At 35.2% G+C, this 18,438-nt stretch overlaps 1 protein-coding gene across 2 annotated transcripts in view; it reads right to left on the bottom strand.

Annotated features, from left to right (window-relative positions):
• Positions 1–18,438, bottom strand: part of DGKB (diacylglycerol kinase beta) — a 362,852-nt gene that overhangs the window by 297,101 nt on the left and 47,313 nt on the right. For both annotated transcript variants that reach the window (XM_040593354.1, XM_040593355.1), the window contains exon 3: positions 586–662. In XM_040593354.1, coding sequence (XP_040449288.1) covers positions 586–662 — 77 coding nt within the window. The remainder of the gene's footprint in view (positions 1–585; positions 663–18,438) is intronic.

The following is an 18,438-nucleotide window of genomic DNA, read 5'->3' as shown; positions in this document are numbered from 1 at the left end:
ATCCCATACCATATGACGTCATGCTTAGCATATGAAGCTGGAGGAAGGAGGGGGAAGGGAGGGTGACATTGGGAGCGATGGCGTTTGTTTCCCAAGTAACTGATACACATGATGGAGCCCTGCTTTCCTGGAGATGGTTGAACACCTGCCTGCCAATGGAAGTAGCGAATTAATTCCTTGTTTTACTTTGCTTGTGTGCACAGCTTTTGCTTTACCTATTACCGTCTTTATCTCAACCCATTACTTATCTCACTTCTACCCTTCCAATTCTCTCCCTCAGCCCACCGGGGTGAGTAAGCAAGTGGCTGTGTGGTGCTGAGTCACCAGCTGGGGTAAAACTATGACAGTCTGGTTAAATCTTAGAAGGTGTGGTTTTATTTAAAATATTAAGCAGGTCTATATAATGTGATGTTTATAAACTTTTAGTTCTTCAAAATATTCATATTTTTGTTTTCAAAGCTGTTTCAAATACCCCAGACATCTGATTTATAAATAATATTCTATTTGAAATGCTTATATTTGCTACAACATCTGTAAATATTCCTCCCCACCATTTCTGACCATTGAAGAAAGAAGAAGAATTACCCCTTCAGGATTATATTTTGCTAACACACCACTGCCATGGAATTCTTCTAAGACATCCTTAATTTTCTTGGTGGAATCTGGATAAAGAATAAAGAGAGAGAAAATGAAAACAGAAAACTGATTTACATAATATGAACTGTAATTAAAGAAAAAACAACCAAACTGCTAATAGTTTTTCTCAATCCACATTAGTAATTTTCTCTAGTTGTATGAGAGCTGTGGGCCCAAAGAAAATGAGAACATACTATACCATCTTACCAAACACTGTAAAAATCAGCAAATAAAAACAAAACACTAAGAAACAAACACCCTTTGACCCAATCCTTAACTATTGCTAAGTAGCATATTTCTGAAGGAGTTGTTTACAAAGATTATTTCAAATCACTTTTCTTGTCCTTGAAACCTGAGTCACCTACAGAATACGGTCATTCCCAACAGCACTATTAAATCTCCTCTGGCACAGCTGTCAGGGAGAATAAGAACTGTCAGAGGAGCCAGGTAATATCAAGATAAAGGGGAAACTCAAAGAAAAAAAATCTTTTTCTGCAGTCACATCACAGAAAACATATGTTGCTATCAAAACATCAACTTTGGCAGATGTCTTAAAATATTCTAACTACTGTCAGCTACTTCAGGATTCAGGACAACTTTTTTTCTAACAGAATTGTGCAAAATCCCTGCATTTCAGAAGCACATACATCTAACCTTTCCAATTTGTTTTCAATTGTCTACATGTAGAATAACAAAACAGTTATTTCAATAAGTAGCCACTGCATAAAACCCTTGAACGCAGATTCGGTTAGTATACATGATGCACATAACCAACTTTTTCCACTTTAAACATCTCAGCAATACAATAACAATAATTGTAACTTTTTTTCTTTAAAAAACAGTACTTAAGTGCATAATGGACAATTGTACATAACGGCCACAACACTGAAGTAAACCATGAACTAGTAACAAGTAGCAGATGCATTACAGGAACAAACAGGTAAACTTAATGGCTGCACGTTATTTTTCACATCAAAACCTGGAAGGTTTGGTTGCTTCTCCCTGAAATTAGTTCTGTTCTTGGTGCACTCTTTGCTTCTGAGAGAAGCAAAGAGTACACCAAGAACAGAACTATCACATGAGCAATTAGTTAGACACTTAAAATTATAAACATTAGGACCTAGTCTTACTGATTTTTTAATTATATCAACAAAATACAGCATCATAATAGTTCTGAAAAGTTAAAGAAATTCAGCACATTAAACCTGACTCTAAAAAGTACATTCAGTAAATTGTGTGACTTGGAAAGAGAAAATGTAGCAGCAAAGGATTTGAAAATATTTTTATAACAGTTTCTAACAGTTATGTAAAACAGGGCATACCACTAAAATTCAGTTTTAAGAGGTGCTGGAGTTGGTTCCCTCCTGCCCATACACAGTTTACATTGTAATAAGAATGGCTTTTCCCAATGTTTATCATTGTATGAAATTTTCTTAAATAAAACCACCCAAGACTATGCATGGCCTCAATAAAAATTTATTTGCACTAATATGTCTGATGTATTTCAATGTTTCTGTCAACTGTAAGTAACAGAGTTTAGCCGGTCTCATGGGCAGACACAGCAAATTAATTACTTGATAAAGTCATCTATAGTCTTATTGCTGTGTCATTTGAAATACAGCAAATAATTACAACTTTATGTGAAAAAAAGACAAATTATATAAAAAGAATAAATCTATATTTTAAAAAGAAAATTTTAGTAAGAGTTGTAATTAGAAACTGATGAGTTAGATACTTACTGATTAAGACAAGTAAACAAATGGATAACTGACAAAAGTTTCTTTTTTCTTGGTCTCTATTATTTCAATACATTTTTCAGTAGTCATATACATGGTATTATGATAATGAAATCAATAACTATGAAAGTGGCAGTGTGAGATGAGCAGATGCATGACAGAGGTGATTGGACCTCATCTTAAAAAAAAAAGATTTTTCTGAACTCTGGAGGAAAGAGGTTAAACACACATCAAAAAGACAGAAAGGTCTCCTCACAGACCTTTTATTATCTGAAAAAAACACTAACTAACTAAAATAGAAATGACCCACTTTCTAGTGGCTTTAAAAGTGTCTTGATGTTTTCTCCCAGCAATGACCGTGCTTCTTTCATTTCATATTTCACCAGATAAAGTCTATTCATCTTTAAATGAGGTTTATGTCTATGCAACTGTGATTAAAACCAAAAACCTGTTATGTTACTTACTAAAAATAAATAAATTTACTATCTACTTGGTATGTATTTACTTAGTCAAGTATCATTAAGATAGTAAATTAGATCAAAAAATAGCTGTATTCCAGCAACAACACAACTATTCACTTTTTCTGTGCATGAGCTTAAAAAGCAGTTGCACCCAAAACCCATGGCTAATTCCATGCTCAAAATAACTGTCAAGAAAAAAGGGTCTGTGGATGTACATTTTGCTTTAGTTGTCCCAGAAAGACTCTTCAAGAGATTTCCACATTCTGGACAGGAGCTGCATTTATTACGAGCACCATGACACACATTTCACAGCCAAGGCAGAACCATTTTTCACAATCTTTTGTTCACAGTCATTCAATCATTTTTTCAGTTCATGTGACAGTATCCAAACTAACATGAATAGAGATCTTTCAAAATGCTCAAAATAACATATCGATATTTTCAGTCAAACACCAACTGACAATCTCCTGCATGCATACTCTTCAGCAGTGCTGACATTCCTCAGAAAAATCAATTCTTCCTCAGCCTCTAGTAGGCAAACTAGTATTAGGAACATGTTCCATCTTTAATAAGTTCACCTAAAAGGATATGAAGAATAAGGTAATTTTCAAATTTTAGTCTTACGTGGGGATCACATAAAAAAAACCCAAAAAAACAAAGAAAAAAGAAAAAGGAGAAAAAATACAAAATAAATACAGGAGACATCTTGGAAAGCTCTATGCCTATAAAAATGAGAATTTTTTATTGGAGTTTCTCAATTCCACTTTGAAAAAAAGAGTCAAGTACATGCTTTCTGTCAGAAATAGATAAAAATTTCCAGAAAATACACACAGAATAACTAGACATTTTCCTAACTTTTTTTTCCTGAGTTTGCTAGCTAGGAAATAACAATGTTATGGGTTCCATTACAGTTTATTTAGTCTGATCCAAATAATCTACATACTCACTGGAAAAATGATGGTGTAAACACAAGCGTCAAACAAGAACAGAACTTGTGTTCTTGCTGTTACCTACAAGTACAGATGTTTTGCATAACTTAGCAACTTACCACCTTGTAAGCAGTCTCAATAAATTCATAAGCACCACTCAAGTTAAAACTCAAATACGGTCTTAAACTCTGTTGTATTACCCTTATCTGTTTTTTACATCAAGGACAAAACTCTTCTTTGTTGAAGTCTCTGTATTCCAAGCTCTCCTCAAGAGAGACAGTTTCTAAATGTGTGTAGATATAACACATAGACTCTGCAGTGCTTAAATTCCATCTTATCTGCAAAGGTATAGCTGGCACAGTACAAATTTCATATAGCTTTAAATATGCAGTTTGTTTCATGAAACATCTCTTTTTTATTTTAATCTCACAATTTTATTATTTTTATTACCCACTAGCCCAGTGTTTTGAGTGTTCACTCAAAATGTAGAAGACCTTCAATTCTTTCCTCTGCCTGAATGGATTTAAACCATTATCGTTCAGCCTGTCTTCTCTTGCAAGTTGATAGAATGCAGTAGTGTTCATTTAGCCAAAGAGGTGCAGGAGAAAAAGGGAAAGTGTGGTGCAGGAATCAGAACTTTCTTTGGATGAGGTGACACTTGGTTTCCTGCCTCATGGTCCGGTGAGGTCGGGGCAGAACAAACAGGCTAGGCATGGCGTGGAAGACTGCTAACTGAAAAGCTATTACTTTTCAGATATATATATATATATATATGCAGTTATATGATTTATATTATATATATAAATATATATATTCAGTTATAATGCTGCAGAAATCCTACTTTAAAATAAAAACTCCAAAACAATAGATATACAGAGGAGACTTGGGCTAGTGTATTGTTTCAGAATAAAGGCAAAACAATTAAAATAACACCACTAAAAATAAGAAACCCTCAAATGCAACGTTAAAAATGTCAAAGCATCTGATTTTTCCTTAACTGTGTTTCAGTGCTAACAAAGATGCTTTTTGTAACCAAAGACAAATTTACATACTAAGTTCAAAACTGCTGAAGATTTAGCCCACATTAAAAAATATTATTTGTTTTTTAAAATAACTCAACTTTAGATGGTGGAGCACTCAGCTGAGATGGGAATTTGGTGTACCATTTCTCCCATAAACAGAAAACAAAACATAAGAAAAGCTCGCCTGGGTTGCATGCTTTGTCTACATTTTCGGCCCATCCTCCCAGAAAAATCCTTGATTATTATTTTTTTTTTTCTTAAAAAAAAAAAAAAAAAAAAAGACAGGCTTATGAGACAACATATATAAAACTCAGCATAAATCACATGCTATGTAATGAAAACAGTTTTACAATTTAAAAGTAAATCAGCACTAGAAAACAATGACTGGAATATAAATATTTCCCTTATAAATCCAGATACATTTTTCAACCTCAATAGACATTCATAATCACCTGCATACTTATTGAATTGTAACTAATTTTAACACCTACAATAAAAAGTAGAGTAATAAACACTTTCTACCTCTAGATCCCTTTTATAAACTTTATACAATATGAAAAATATCACAGGCATTCAAAACCCCACCATTGTCAAGTTCAGAATTTATATATAGAAGCTGCAGAGAGATTTTCTTTACATCATATGATCAAGAAAAAAAGGTTGCAACTTTCAATACACAATTTTCTGCATGCCAACAAAGCCTAGCTCAAACTTGAAAGCCCTGCTTGATAGATAAGCCAATGAGAAGCATGGGGAAAAAACCCAGCATCTGTTGAGGTTGCAGTTTTCATACGGATTCTTAATCTTCTCTGGACTTTTCTTTCTTTTTTGGATGCAACCATCTAAAAATATATGTGTGTGTTTATATGTATATATAAAAAAATTCATACACATAGCTTTTTTTCCTTTTGCATAGTTTATTTTATTCAGAGAACTGGATAATGGTTTTGCTCAAACTATAACTATGCTTGATCTAAGTTTTACTGCTCTAGAAATACCAGTATGTTAAAAAGGCTGAGCCTGCCAACAAACCTGTATGCAGCTCGAAAGGGTAAAAACTGTTCACCTTCCAACAAAAAAGGTTCTTCCAGTAAAACATGGTTTACCTAGCATGACTCAGTCTTTCAGCTTTGTGTTGGTAAGAGATCCCGGATGGTTGACATGAACCAGTGGTAGGCAGTAGCTGACACGTCCCATGCTTCCCATACATATGCAGGCTTACTGGCAAAGATCTTTTAATATAGGTCACACTTTGGTTTTGGTTTGTGACTTATGAGGGGTCTTTTCATGTAAATTTCACAAAAGAAACAAACATTTGAAACCTTAAGTGGGATAAGCACTCTATTTTGGTTTTCTTGTAAGTAGAATTTAAAACCTATTGTGGTCTTTAAAAGAGCGGCCAGGCTGGAAAGGCAACCACTGTCCAGTGGCTCCCTGAAACTAAAGAATTTGAGTGACTACACCCTCCAGCAAATCATATTCCCACCAAGTTCTGTGACGATTAGAAAAAAGCCTCTTAGAAACACAGGCAGAATTGGATGCTGCTGCTTAAATAAATAAGGTGGCAAGTGACTTCTGCAACAGAGAATGGAGGAGGCAGAAGAGGCAGGTGAGGGAGGTGGGAACAGTAGCTCCTGCTGCAGAGGACAACTTCTTCCTTCTGATGCCTGATCCAGGAGTTGCCTTTTCCACCCATCCTCCCTGCTGTGGCCCAACATCACAAGGAAGAAGATCGATCCATTTTACCCATTGTTACACACTAAGTGATACTTACACAGACAATCAAGGAATTGTTTGTGAAAGAAAACCAATACTGACTGCATGTGCCAGCACATCTTTAGTCCACATTAATAAAAAATGACCACCAAATCCCACCTCCCTACACCAGGTGTTCAAATTAAAGTATACAGCAAACAGCAGGGACTTTGGGGAGGAGTAGGGGAAGGCTTAATTTTTGTCTGCTAGTGGGATAAGCTTTGAAAGGAAGTAGTAACTAAAGGACAAAAATGTACTCCAGGACTTGAAAGGAACTGCAAGTAATTCCTGTGTATATTAAAAACATTTTGAGGCAAAAAAGAACTCATCTTACCTTTGAAAACAACTACAACTTCTTTCCAACTCCTTTGTCTCCCATCATTCAGAAAATTAAGGCTGAAACAATTGGAAAGATCCAAGGTTCAGGGTTTCAGGGTGCTGCATGGCTGGTGGCCCCCCCGGGGCCAGGACCCTGTGGCTGCCCCAGGGACTGTGACACTCCAACAGCCAGCAGCAGGCAGCCCGGGGGGCAGCCCCAAGCCTGGGCACCCCCGAGGCTGTCAGCCCAGGGGCAGGCACGACTCTGGGGAGCTGGAGATCAGCTTTGCCATGGTGTTGCCAGGGCACGGCTGGCTGCCCCCAGGGGGCTGGCATGGGGTCCTGGGCCATAGGCAGGGTCTGGGAGCTCTAAGGAAAGCTGGGCAGGGACTGTCAGGCCTGGAGGCAGCATTTTCTCATCCTAAATTCATGAGACCAGAAAACCATGATACTACACCTCAATTTAATACTCAGCTTCAAAATGTGCTATTTGTGCACATAGTTAACATGCCATACTTCAGAAACAGCTTGCTCTGAGTCCGAGAAGGAGGAGACACCCTGAGAGACCTTCCAGCCCACAGATCCCATCACCCTGTTTGAGCCTGAAAACTAATACAAACCTTCAGCAAGCAACTTTGGGGCTTCATCTTTCCCTTTCTCATTTCCTGCTTGTTTATAGCTGGTCACAATATCTGATACTGGCTGCCAGCTCATAACCTTTCCAGTTAGAATGATGGTGAAACCATTCTCTATTAAATTAAGTAATGCTGCTGACGTGTTTCACCTCAAACACTAACTTTAAGCGCAAGCTTTATAACAGCTAAGAATCAAATCAGTTTGGTTTGAAATTTAGCATGTATTATTTCTGATTTTAAACAGAAACAGAGAAATAGCTTTATGAGTTAAGAATATTTGTACCAGTTTTGACATCTACATTTTAAAAAATAGTCTAGCTTGCTTGTTTCTATTTTCCCCAAAATTATTCTTTATAATTTTTAATATGTATACTTTGAACTCATTTAACTGAAATTACGGCTTACTAATTATTGAATATGAAGTATATTCTTACATACATATGTACTTAAACATAGGTCTATTAGAAAAAATTAAATAAGTTTTTCAGTTATTATAAAAATAAGTACCTCAAAGAAGTGAAGTAAGAATGGCACAGGATTGCTCACATGTCTAAAATTAAATATTTTGCATAATCTGTGTCAGAAATTAGAAATATTCTGAAACATTTCGACTAACATGGAAATAGATACCCATTAATATTTTATAGAAGTCCACAAAACAAGAAATATAAAAAATTGAGAAAGTAAAATTAAGGTAGCATTACTATGTAACCTTTCCAAGCCTCTACAAATAGGCCTAAGATACTTTATTTCTGCCTAACACATTAGTCTTATTCCTGACCTTTTTTCTATTAGCAAACTTTAGCTCCCCCACCTATTCCTTCAACAGGTGCTTACTAAAAAGTGGTACACAAGTTACTCATATTTCCACATATACTCCAAATATAAAATTGCCAAAGGGTTATGCAATACCAAGGCATACAAAGATATTAAAACTTGTGGGTTTGAATTTACATTACCACTTATAATTATCACACATCATATGAAATACAGTAACTGTGCAATGGGACACTGTCTGTGAAGTAGTTTAAGCTAACACATTTCACCTGTTTGCCATGAGGGCAAGTCAAAATTGCTAACATATTTTACCAAGGTACTATGGCTTCTTTGATTGCCTGCCTTTATTTTAAAACACTTGGGGGAAGCTGCTCAGATGATGTAAGTTGCCCTGTGCACTTGGGTGTTTGTTTCTCTTCCCTGTTCCCCCCATTTCTTTATGAGTGGACTGCCTTAAAGCCTCTGTTTTATCGCAAGACAGTATCAAAGCAAGATCTTGTTCTTCTGTTCTTCCAGGCATCGCAGACATCTTGAAATGGATTTGTACTCTTCTTGAAGAAGATTTAATGCTTACTTTCTTTTCTTTTCTCCTTTTTGCTTTATAATGTTTCTTGCTTCCAAAGTATCACATTTATTTGACTTCTCCCCTTAAAAAGTTTTAATGGTTTATGCAATGACAGCTCTTGACATGCTATGTACTAAAACTGTATTTCAGAGATGAAATTTTAGCTCTCAACACTGGAGGCAAAAATTCTTCTGACTTCTACATAAGGCAATTTGCTTAACATACAATAATTTGTTATCTTATGAATAAAGGAATATAAATGTTTAATTAAGGAATTATTTTTAAAACTAAAAATCCAACTGATTTGGTTTTAGTCTCATGGTTTCTGATCTATTAAGACATGTCTTTCTTCCATTTATAGATGCATTTTCTATTGCAAACTAATAAAATCTGCACTTCTTGCAGTCATGACTATTATAGTTTATCTTGGAAACCAAGGCTTTAAAGTCAAATACTTACCTATGCCTTAAAACTAAAAGAATTACCAACATGAGTACACATTGCTCTGGTTCTTGAACTCCAAATGATGAAGGTTCCTACACTTGCTGAAGATATGTACTAGTAATGAACTGTTTTGCTTATTGTGGCCGTATGCAGTACATACTGCTTATTATAAGCTGTATTACCTGTCTGTTCTAAATAAGATTCCTCAACTTTTGTTCTTCATGATCACATGCTTTGTATAGTGGTGAAGAGCAGCTGAAAGTGTTCATTAGAGCCTGTTCTCCCCAGACTCAGAGAAACAAGCCTTGACAAGTCTATCAGAAGTTTTTTGAATGCTTAGCAGCAATCAAAATATTAAAGAATTCTATCAGTCACTGTAATACTCTTATTGTATACTGTTATTTTTGCATGCCCAAAATTCTCTGTTGTCTGACTAGATCTGGATGTGGAGATGCCTCATGATACAGTTATATATACAGTGTACACATACATACATACAATGTTGCCAAGCCCTTGCATTTTAGATTATATATACATGCACATATACATACATGTTCAATTTGGTGAATTCAGATGAAGTTTTGAAATCAATTGGATATTGCCTGAGCTAACCTACCAATCCTCAAAAAAAAAAACAAAAAAACAAACCAGCTTAAGGTGGCCGTATACAGTCTGTGGAAGGGAAAGAGAAAAAGTCTCTTCTGCATACTATATATCTTTGGACACATACACAGATTTGGCCACTTGGGGCATTACATCATACTTTTTATCTGGTAAAATTGTGCTCCAGTTTATGAAATAAGAAACTGCCCGAAGCTTCATGACTCAATACTCCTGATTAAAAAAAAAAAAAAAATAAAAAAAAAAATTAAGATCATTCTTGCTTATATAAAGCCTTTTCAATTTCTATTTCCGTTGTAGAGGGTGTTTAAGTTTGTGTGTTGAAAGTGTTGATACTGCAACAGCAGTTCTAATTTTCCACCATTTCTGCTGAGAATCTTGTCATAATTCTATTTCATATACAATCTTTGAGTACTTACAGTATTACAGGTGTTAAGCCTGGAAAACATTAATATTATAGAAAGTTTAAAGTTATTCACTGAAAAATTAACAGCTGTGTTGTCCATAGGAATGAAGCAGACATCTGCCTAGGAGCCACAGCCTCCCAGCCACTGCTTAATTACAAAGGCACAGTCTGATGCCGAGATTGTTTCTACTGCAGTATTTACACATACAGCTACCATATAAGGGTACTGAAAAAGCACAGTGCTAAATAGATAGAATCAAAAAATAAAACAAAACAAACAAACAAAAAGGCTACAGCTGAACAATACAAATCAAAACTCTCAATTCCGCTTCAAGATCTAACCCTGGGGATAATATTGTTCTACTAATGCCTGGGAATTCGAAGTTTAATGAAACAAGGGACTGATAAGAGGCTACTAGTTTGTTTTTATTGTATATTAGGAAGATCGGGAGTTTTTGTATTTCCATTACTAAAGAAAAACAATTCAGTATTTAATATTATACATTCACACATTAATATATACCTTTTTATCTTAACAATTGCCATGGCAAACCTATTCTAGAAAGTCTGCTTTGTATTCATTACTCTCTGAAACAAATGTTTCAAGTACAACTTCCACACATCTATCTTCTAGCTGTGGAGTTCAAAATTTAAAAAAAATTCTGTTTCCAACTAAGCCAGCTCTGTGTCCAAGTTCAGTACAATTAAACAGGTCTTTTACAGCATTGCTATATCAAGTCTTTATTATGTCAGCATCAAATACTTTCTCCTATTAATTAACTTCTTTATCTCATTAATTTCTTAATACACTTTATGACAATATTAACCACAATAGACAACACTTGAGAAACAGAGAGTACAGGAGAGAGGTACTATGTATGGACATCAAGCAAAGGAAAGCTCTCAAGATCCATACACACTCCTGGAGAGCTGTGTTCTACTGATCATTGCTTGATGCATTTCCAATCCCTTCTCTTTCACTACAAATACATTAGAGCTGAATTCTTTATCTGCCTTAGTTCAAAGGGATTTAATCTTCCACCTTTCCAATTTAATATCAAAGCTGGAAAAGATAATTCTTTGCTTATTCCAGAACTCTACAGAGACAGCAAGCAAGAATAAACTTTATAATATAGTCCATTGATAAATGCAGAATTAAACCCTACTACCAGGACTATTTGTAACTTTATCCAATGACATGTTAATGTTAAAAAACCACCAGTCCTCAGAGAGGCGCACTCTGAAAACGACAGCATTTTCATGGGAACTCACCTGGCAAGTTAATAACACTATTCAGATGAGTAGCTCCCTCAAACAGGTTTAAAGAGCTCTCTAATCATCCTAAACAATTATCTACTTCACAATACAATTTAAGCAGTTTAATACACTTGGGTTAGTTGCCCTCCAGAGGCTTAGAAGCCAAAGCCCATTTGCTCTCTTAAGCTTTATTTCTTTCTCTGTTATCACTTTCTCGAATTCCCTAATCAACTAATAAAACAAACAAAAAGAACACATAAATTCTCAGTCATCTTTGTTTTAGTCCCTCAGAAATATCTTTAATCCTGAAATTATCCTATAATCAGTTTTCCATGGTTTTATCCCATCAATCTGTTCCTTATTTGTATTTCCCCACTACTTCATTTTTCTCCAGTCTTATTCTTCAGGATAGATGTTTGCTCTTCTGTGTGCTACCACCAATTAGTAGTTTTTCTGAGATATAGTAGTACACAGGTATCTGTTTTTTAAAACTTGTCTGTCCAGCACTATAAGCTTACCTCCTTGAGTTTGAAACAGTCACCACGTTTTACTTTAGGGAAATGGATTGCATTCAGCAAATCTGAGTCATAGGGCAGACAGACCTTTATTCAAAGGGAATTGTCTTGAGAAAGGAATGAATTGTACTACAGATCTAGACTGATTTCTGCCTTAAAACACTGATGATGGACTGTTGGATAAATATACTAGAATGAACGAACAAAAATGTAGTTATGAAGGCATCATTTGAAATGGATGAATGCCAAGTGACTCCCACTTACTAAACAAGTTTAGTCACTGAGTGTACAGCAAAATATATATATACACACACACGATAATGTCATGAAATAAACCTACCACCCAACAACCCAAAAGCCCCATCACATAAACTGGGGAAATGCACCTTGTACTAGAAATGCATGTAACTTAACGGAGTGAAGTGTAAAATAAGGTTCTGTGAATCCTGAATACGTACATAGCAAGAGAGTTTCTTACCTACAAGAATACCAAATGAGATAAGGAACTTGTTAAATAAGTACAAAAAGTAGTTATAATGATGAACACAAGATTTCAGAACATATGCCATGGCCTAGTAGGAAAGGAATCTTTAATAAAACATGGCAGTGCCTGTCTTTCCTTTAATATGGCACAGCAAATTCCATTTACAGCAGTAACTGTTGCTATAAATACCCTTGAACCAGTTACATTAGAGACTTTACTAAAGGCACACCCAATACACCAGTATCAACAACTTCTTTATTTATCCATTACAGTTCTCAAAAAAACTCCATATTAAGGTTAGTAGAGTATCATCATCCTTTTTCAGTTCAAATGAATGTGTAAGGCAAATCAAGTCTTTTTCCACCTTTCAATTTTTCAGACTGAGATCTTAAAACAATGACTGATAAACTTTGGTGACAACAAGAGACAACAGGATCTTTCATAAGAACACATTCCCACAGCCTAATTTCTGTACCTATCAATCATTTGGCTTTCTCACCTCAGCGAAGTCTAAGCAGATCTTTCTAAATGAACTGGAAAGCTCTTTGTGTTTGTTTGTTGGGGTTTTTTTTTTCCTTCATCTTAGATGTTATTACCAAATATGTTGAAAATGTCTTTACCAAGAGAAAGTTTTGTCTACTTTGAAGACAAAAGTTGCAACTGTGGCTCCTTTATGCATATTGTAGAGATGAAACTACAGTTGCATCAGCACAGACCTCAGTTTCACAGATTTGAGAAGTACTCTGACTCCCTCTGTGTCAAAAATTTACTTGAGGTATCAAAAGTAGCTACATTAAGCCAGTTCCATTAAAGCCATGTGAGACAATCATGATTTGACTGTAACGTGACCATGCTGTGAGCTATTTTTACTTCTGCTTGCTTATATAACATTTTTAGTATCTTTCTCCTCTATAGAAACATGCAGCTCTATGATAGATTTATTATAAAATGGCATAATACATATAGAAAGAATCTTAAAGAGCATGTACTGTCCTGATTTATTCCATGTGATTATTTACATGTAAGCAGCCATGATTAACACTTACTGTAAGTACAACAGTGATTAAATGACTATTTTGTTTTGTTTTGTTTTTGTTATAATGTAATTTTGTCATTTACCTGTCTGTCTTTATTGTTGGAATATCTTTTAGTAATTTCTGGCAAGGTCACCGAGAATTTCCTCACCGAAATCTGTTTCCAAATCACAAATGAGTTCCCCATCATAGGTTAGGTCTTTCCTTAAATCATCCCTGCCACAAGTCCTGCCAACAATCAATAACCTTTGGAGCAAGAATCATTTATCTTGCCAATCCATAATATTACAACTTAGGGAAAAAAAATTAGGAAGGAGATAAATCAATTTACTAAAACACCTTTTTCTGTTACCTAGGCTTCAAACTACAAAGATATGACCCTAAATTAAAGTCAGTGTATATTGAAAAAATAAATGTCTATTTACTGTAAACTTAATATAAACTTAACATAAGCTTAACATAAGCTTACTGAATGTTTTATGAACATGTAGCCCTAAAATACAGGTATTATAAAAACATTAAGTTATCTAACCTTGTAGCAAAACACCAGTAGCATGACACTGACATTCATCAACTTAATGTCACCGCAGAAAAAGAGATGACATAACAGTAATGAACTAAGAACACTCGCAGGTCCAGGATTCAAATTTATATCCATTCCTAATCCGTCCACGTCTCCCTCAGTTTGCTCACACAGGACAGGTTCATTTATTTCATTTTATGTTGTTCAGTTAGGAAGATGAAAAATTGTACTGTCCAGAGCATATAAGATCAAGGTAATTTCACCAAATGTGTTCTAACAGGGCAAAATCAAGCAGAAAAGACATGAGAAGGAAAGCAGGATGAAAAGTTTATCACCAAAAAGGATAAAAGGAACAAGAGAAGACAAAGAAAAGATGGAGAGAAAGAAAAATAGGAAGAGGCAGATAAGAATTCAAAAATAGCAAGACAAAACAGAAAAGGAAAGAAAAGTTGATTCTTCTGATCATCTTCCATTCTTTCACCTTTCTCCTCTTTTGCTCCTTCATAACTTTTTCCCCCAAGTTGTAACTACTGTGTCTTAAAGAGAAAAAGCTCTCTCAGAAATGCTATATGATTTACAAAGACCTTAAAGGATTTTAAAGCATGTTCTCATGATTTTCAAAGTTTCCAGAGACCTTAACTTTCTGATGATCTAAAAGGATGACTTCCTTTCCAGAATAAGGGTATTTCATCAAATTCTCTCTACATGAGGGGAAAAACAACAGCCACAAAACACATTGCAAGTTAACATTCAGAAATATAAAAAGTTCTATTTGGGAATAGGAAATTATAGTCACGAGCAGAACCTTGACTTTTCCCAAATTTTTTATTCATCATTAACTTCCAGCTGAACATTCCAAATGTTCTGCAAGTCTAATTATTAAACGTATTTAAATGCAGTAATATGTTAATAAAATAGTTTGATTTAAGCAAAGAAAAAGAGTCAAGAGCTTGATTTGAAATAAATTGACTTAAAAACCTGGGAAACAGACTAGCTGAGAGGGAGCTACATTCCATTTCCAATGGAGTTACTTTCCAAGTAAATGGAAGAGTAAATCATCTGTGAACTCTCTGGCTCAAATGCTAGCGGAGATCAGGCTTTTTAGGCATAGCTTGCCTTGGTTCAGGAAAAACTGAGGAAACAAAGTTGTTTGATTCAGTGTAAGACAGTATAAAGAAAAGAACAAGAAAACAAGACTTCAGAGCTTTGTCAAAGAATGGTAAATGAAATGTTTTAGACCCTTCTCTTGCTTTTCAAGCTGGTCTTTTCCTTTCCTGTGGTATGTTCGGTTTTAGAATTAGACAAAGCAAAATATTTGAATACCTCTGTTGTAAAAACTCTGCTCTAAAACATTTTAACTCAATGATTATGTTCTTGAAAAAAGACATTGCCCTGGAACCTGCCAGGCATGCAGTAAGTGCAATACGCAGTAGATAGCCTTATGAAAAGATCTAAGGAATTCCATCTCAAGGGAAGATAAACTTTAATGTCTATAGGGACATTAGAGTTGAGAAGTATGGTTTTCCTTGAGCAATGGTACCATGCTTTATTGGAGCCTATCATATGCTTTAAATATCACTGTATAGACAAACATAAAACAACTATAAAACCAGAATTTACTGAATGCTATTTAGCAGGTAACATCCTTCCCTAACAAATACAATAAAAAATAAATATGGCATGTAATTTTTACTTGGCATTTAGGATGATCCAACATGGCCTGTTCCACTCCTCCTGCCATATGTTCTTGTTCATTCCCTTACAAGGTAAATGAAAAGCTAAATTTTGAAGCTTGGGTGGGGTCTCTGATTAGGCATATAAGACGGCTAGCTACATTTATGCTCAAGTTTCTCAAAAGAGCAGTAACTTGATTTTGTTTTAATGCTTTTCTAACATTGTGTGCACTTAGTAAAAATAAAGCTTAGCACAGACAGTACATTTAAAAAAAAAAAAAAAGAGACAGAGAATAAATGACTTACTAGCTTTCAATATGTATGAGATCATGGCTTTGAGATAAGTCATATAATAAAGACCCAGTCTCCTGAAAGTAGTGACGCACAATCCTCTGCACTGTTAAGAAATATGCCAGACCCTTGTCAGAATATCTCAAGCTTAGTGTCATTCACTGATAGCAAACCAGAGAATATATTCATATAAGTCATACTAAAATAATCTACGATTTATACCCCTTTTCTCTGTCTTATAACGAACTCTAAATCTGAAAATAAAACCCCACCCAAGATAAGATACGCGTATGAATATAAATAAAGTGGCTAGACAGGAGGATAACTTATTTTAGACAACACAGTAAAGGTTGAAATTTTTGAGGCTCCCTTCAGGAATCAGATGACCTAAATCAAAATCCTAAAGGAATACAGAAATCTCTCTTTAATTATTTTATTTATATTGTGACATTTACATATAAGACTATGCAAATTATTTGCTTTTGTCCCATCAAAACTATCTCAATGTTTTTAGTACAAATTTCCTTTGTTAAAAAGAAAAGCAAATGCTTCAGTAGATAACATATTCCAATAAATCCAATATTCATATTCTTTGACAATCAGATTTCACTTTACTTCCCCCCCAGTAAAATACTGAAACATTTAATTCTGTAAGCATCCAAATGTTTCAAAAGAAACACTGCAATGTTTTCTTTCAAAAGAATTTGTTGCTCTGTGTGCCTACTAATAGAAATATTTTGCAAAGATGCTCTGATTAGCTTGAATCAGGCACTGGAGGAATTCTAGAGCTCCTGAAATAAACTGAAAATAGAATCTGCTGCTGCACCAGTTTACTGCTCATTTCTAGCTTAGGAATCTTTACACTACCCTGCCAAACACAGCACAAGCATGTTGGTTCTCTGGGAGATTCCCAAACATGACAACCTTTTATTCTTTTAAGATCCAAGGCAGCATCCACAACACGGGTACACACAGAGAGCCCCTTTTGGATCTACGTAGGCTCTCAGTTTCGCCCATAAGCATCCATTCCTTGCCAAACAGGGTCATAAGGATGGCCTTAAGCAGAAGGGGAAAGCTGTTTGCATGGGGAGTGGATATGGCACTGCTGCAAGAGGATGACAGAGAGACGAAACAGGAAGGACATGAATCTTGGCAGGGAAGGGGTGGGAATGGGGACACACATCTGAAAGGGGTAGGGAGGACAGTTGGTGCCTGCTGCTGAAAGCATGACTAAGGAGAATGACAGCCTGCAGGCAGCTGGAGCTTCGCAGAGGTTCAACAAAGCAACATGGCTGCCAGCACTGGACTTCACTGCATACAGAAAATACACCATTTTCCTGCTATCAGAATTCAAGCCATTTCCTCGAAACTTTAATCACTACTACAACAACATGCATCATATGGAGTCAATTGTAATCACATAAAAGCTGGAAAATCAGAATGAAAGCTTACCATTCAGTCTGCTGTGTGTCCTGTAAAGGCACTGAGCGCTTTACAAAGATCAAGATCAAGAATTGACTTCTTTTCAATCTTAAAGACAAGAGCTATAATTCAAGTCGTTTAAAAGCCTGCATGTGATTCAGTAGATAATTTGAATACAGGAAAACAAATACAGTTTTTATAAAGTATCACTTCTTAACCTCTCTGAAAACACTATGAATTATTTCCTCCACTGGAGGAATAGTGTATACTTTTCTATTATCCCCTTACCTTCTTCCCACTTCTGTAGATTCTCTATTCCAACCATCACATAAAGCCTTAATCATTTCATGCATACTATCTTGCTTCCCATTAAGCTTTCTTTCCTCTTTATTTTTATTTTATTCAAAATTTCTCCAATCTTCTTAGTTGCTACTTCTTTTTTCACCTGTGCCTAACTACTTCTCTTTTATTCCTGATGGCTACATACTTGCAATCCTTTAATCAAAATAACTAGCTTATTAAAATCAGACTTTATCTGCCTCCCTGTTCACTCTCTCCATGTTTGTACTTAATCTACACCATTTTTCGAGGCAAATTATGATATTCTGACTATGATTAAAAGTGGAGAATACTTGATAAAATGAAATGGGAAGGTCTTTTCAGAAGAAATGCTTGTAACTAATTAATTTCGTGGAGAACAGTGGATACCCTGTAAAAATTAACATTGTTAAAAGAAAATGTAATTATTATGAGGCAGGAAGATTTAGATAAATTGGCTCCATTTTTTTTAAACCTCCAAAGCCAGACTGTTAAAAAATACTTAGAAGTTTTAAGATGCTGTTTGAATTTCCAGACCTGCAAATGGAAATGAAGCAGAAAATTCTCCATTCCCCTAAAATGACTATTAGAATTACTAGTTCGACAGCGTTACTGC

This window comes from Falco naumanni, chromosome 4 (assembly GCF_017639655.2).
Source record: "Falco naumanni isolate bFalNau1 chromosome 4, bFalNau1.pat, whole genome shotgun sequence".
Lineage (NCBI taxonomy): Eukaryota > Metazoa > Chordata > Aves > Falconiformes > Falconidae > Falco > Falco naumanni.
The sequence above is the reverse complement of the archived record's forward strand: the minus strand, read 5'-3'. Positions and strand labels throughout refer to the sequence as shown.